We start from the raw sequence: 3,582 nt of genomic DNA on the forward strand, positions 1-3,582 counted from the left end.
TCACTATATTATTAACATGTTAACGGCTGGTATATCACTATATTATTAACATGTTCACGGCTGGTATATCACTATATTATTAACATGTTAACGGCTGGTATATCACTATATTATTAACATGTTAATGGCCGGTATATCACTATATTATTAACATGTTAACGGCTGGTATATCACTATATTATTAACATGTTAACGGCTGGTATATCACTATATTATTAACATGTTAACGGCTGGTATATCACTACAAAGTGATGTCATTCCACCACAATGTGATGTCATTCCACCACAAAGTGATGTCATTCCACCACAAAGTGATGTCATTCCACCACAATGTGATGTCATTCCTCCATCAAGTGATGTCATTCCACCACAAAGTGATGTCATTCCACCTCAAGGTGATGTCATTCCACTACAAGGCTATGTCATTCCTCCACAAAGTGATGTCATTCCACCACAAAGTGATGTCATTCCACCACAAGGCGATGCCATTCCTCCACAAAGTGATGTCATTCCACCACAAAGTGATGTCATTCCACCACAAAGTGATGTCATTCCACCACAAAGTGATGTCATTCCACCACAAAGTGATGTCATTCCACCACAAAGTGATGTCATTCCACTACAAAGTGATGTCATTCCACCACAAAGTGATGTCATTCCACCAAAAAGTGATGTCATTCCACCACAAAGTGATGTCATTCCACCACAAAGTGATGTCATTCTACCACAAAGTGATGTCATTCCACCACAAAGTGATGTCATTCCACCACAATGTGATGTCATTCCACCACAATGTGATGTCATTCCACCATCAAGTGATGTCATTCCACCACAAAGTGATGTCATTCCACCACAATGTGATGTCATTCCACCACAAAGTGATGTCATTTCACCACAAAGTGATGTCATTCCACCACAATGTGATGTCATTCCTCCATCAAGTGATGTCATTCCACCACAATGTGATGTCATTCCTCCATCAAGTGATGTCATTCCACCACAAAGTGATGTCATTCCACCACAAGGCGATGTCATTCCACTACAAGGTGATGTCATTCCACCACAAACTGATGTCATTCCACCATCAAGTGATGTCATTCCACTACAATGTGATGTCATTCCACCACAAGGTGATGTCATTCCACCATCAAGTGATGTCATTCCACCACAATGTGATGTCATTCCTCCATCAAGTGATGTCATTCCACCACAAAGTGATGTCATTCCACCACAATGTGATGTCATTCCACCACAAAGTGATGTCATTCCACCACAAAGTGATGTCATTCCACCTCAAGGTGATGTCATTCCACCACAAGGCGATGTCATTCCTCCACAAAGTGATGTCATTCCACCACAAAGTGATGTCATTGCACCACAAAGTGATGTCATTCCACCACAAAGTGATGTCATTCCACCACAAAGTGATATCATTCCACCACAAAGTGATGTCATTCCACCACAAAGTGACGTCATTCCACCTCAAGGTGATGTCATTCCACCACAAGGCGATGTCATTCCTCCACAATGTGATGTCATTCCTCCACAAAGTGATGTCATTCCACCACAAAGTGATGTCATTCCACCACAAAGTGATGTCATTCCACCACAAGGTGATGTCTTTCCACCACAAGGCGATGTCGTTCCTCCACAAAGTGATGTCATTCCACCACAAAGTGATGTCATTCCACCTCAAGGTGATGTCATTCCACCACAAGGCGATGTCATTCCTCCACAAAGTGATGTCATTCCACCACAAAGTGATGTCATTCCACCACAAAGTGATGTCATTCTTCCACAATGTGATGTCATTCCTCCACAAAGTGATGTCATTCCACCACAAAGTGATGTCATTCCACCACAAGGCGATGTCATTCCTCCACAAAGTGATGTCATTCCACCACAAAGTGATGTCATTCCACCTCAAGGTGATGTCATTCCACTACAAGGCTATGTCATTCCTCCACAAAGTGATGTCATTCCACCACAAAGTGATGTCATTCCACCACAAGGCGATGTCATTCCTCCACAAAGTGATGTCATTCCACCACAAAGTGATGTCATTCCTCCACAAAGTGATGTCATTCCACCACAAAGTGATGTCATTCCACCACAATTTAATCTCTTGGCTCCTAGTGTCCTTCAGGCGACTTCTGGCAACTCCTCCCGGCAGTTCCCAATTTGAATTTGAATAATTCCTCAGTGTGGCGCCAGCCCTTGGTGGAGGAGGGCCGTTGTCTTGGCGCTCCTCGGCTGATGGTTCCTGATGCCTACAACCTGTATATGGAACAACCTGCCGGTGAATTACAGGTTGTTCTGGAACGCTTGTGTATCTGCCTTGCTTTCTGGACTATAGCTCCTGGTCTCTGCCTCACGTATAGGTTCTTTGGGATACATGTCATAAATATCATTTTCACTGGATCTTCAACCTCAGGTCCCCAGTTGTTGTTCTGATGGGTAGGTTCTAGAGTATGTACTACTCTAGACAGCCCCTAGAGTACGTACCCCTCTAGACAGCCCTAGAGTATGTACCCCTCTAGACAGTCCCTAGAGTATGTACCCCTCTAGACAGCCCTAGAATACGTACCCCTCTAGACAGCCCCTAGTGTACATACTCCTCTAGACAGCCCTAGAGTATTTACCCCTCTAGACAGCCCTAGAGTATGTACCCCTCTAGACAGCTCCTGGAGTAAGTACCCCTCTAGACAGCCCCTAGAGTACGTACTCCTGTAGACAGCCCTAGAGTACATACCCCCTGTAGACAGCCCCTAGAGTACGTGCCCCTCTAGACAGCCCCTAGAGTATGTACCCCTCTAGACAGTCCCTAGAGTACGTATCCCTCTAGACAGCCCTAGAGTACATACCTCTCTAGACAGCCCCTAGAGTACGTACCCCTCTAGACAGCTGTAACACCGTAAAGATGTTTGGTTTAGTTTTATTTAATATATACATATAGTACATGAGTCACAGACAAGGATTTGAGAGGCGCCAGTTTGTCGGCCTGAAACTCACACCTCTAAGCGTTAATGACCTCAAGTTGACCTGACGTCAGCTCATGCGAATTTCATCTTGCTTTTGCTAATCTGATAATTGTAGCCTGATAGTCGGGTAGGTCCGTCAAACATGCCGACGTTTAAGGAGTGGCTTGGTAGAGAGCCTGACGCCATCTACTTGTGGGCGGAGTTAGCTACTAGGTTTCCCAATATATACTGAGGGAGCTGTAGAGCATAGAGAGAGAAGCAATAGGAGACTAGCCAGCAGAGCAGAGCAGAGGCCAGCCGTCGAGATAGGCTGTCGCCGGACGGGGGGTTGACGCTGTCTGACAACTGCAGACTCCCCCCCCCTCTCTATTCAACTTAGATTCAGTCCTCGGTGAGTGAACATTAAGGTGACTTGGTCGTGTTTACAAGTGTTGTGTGAGGATCAGGGGCACTCAAGTTGTAGGCTTCTCGAATTCTTGGATGATGACTCACTTTGTATATTAATCTTGAACATTAAGTTGAATTGCTTAAATTATGATGCTTATCATGTGAAATATAATTGAATTTATTATTTAAATTTACTTTAACTTGGTTCCCTAGA

At 44.4% G+C, this 3,582-nt stretch overlaps 1 protein-coding gene across 1 annotated transcript; it reads left to right on the forward strand.

Annotated features, from left to right (window-relative positions):
* The first annotated feature begins 220 nt into the window (after positions 1–220).
* Positions 221–2,185, forward strand: LOC123758605 (zonadhesin-like). The gene has a single exon (XM_045743096.2). The coding sequence runs from the start codon at positions 221–223 to the stop codon at positions 2,183–2,185; it is 1,965 nt and encodes a 654-aa protein (XP_045599052.2).
* Positions 2,186–3,582: the final 1,397 nt, after the last annotated feature.

Source organism: Procambarus clarkii, chromosome 1 (genome assembly GCF_040958095.1).
Source record: "Procambarus clarkii isolate CNS0578487 chromosome 1, FALCON_Pclarkii_2.0, whole genome shotgun sequence".
In the NCBI taxonomy this organism is placed as follows: Eukaryota; Metazoa; Arthropoda; class Malacostraca; order Decapoda; family Cambaridae; genus Procambarus; species Procambarus clarkii.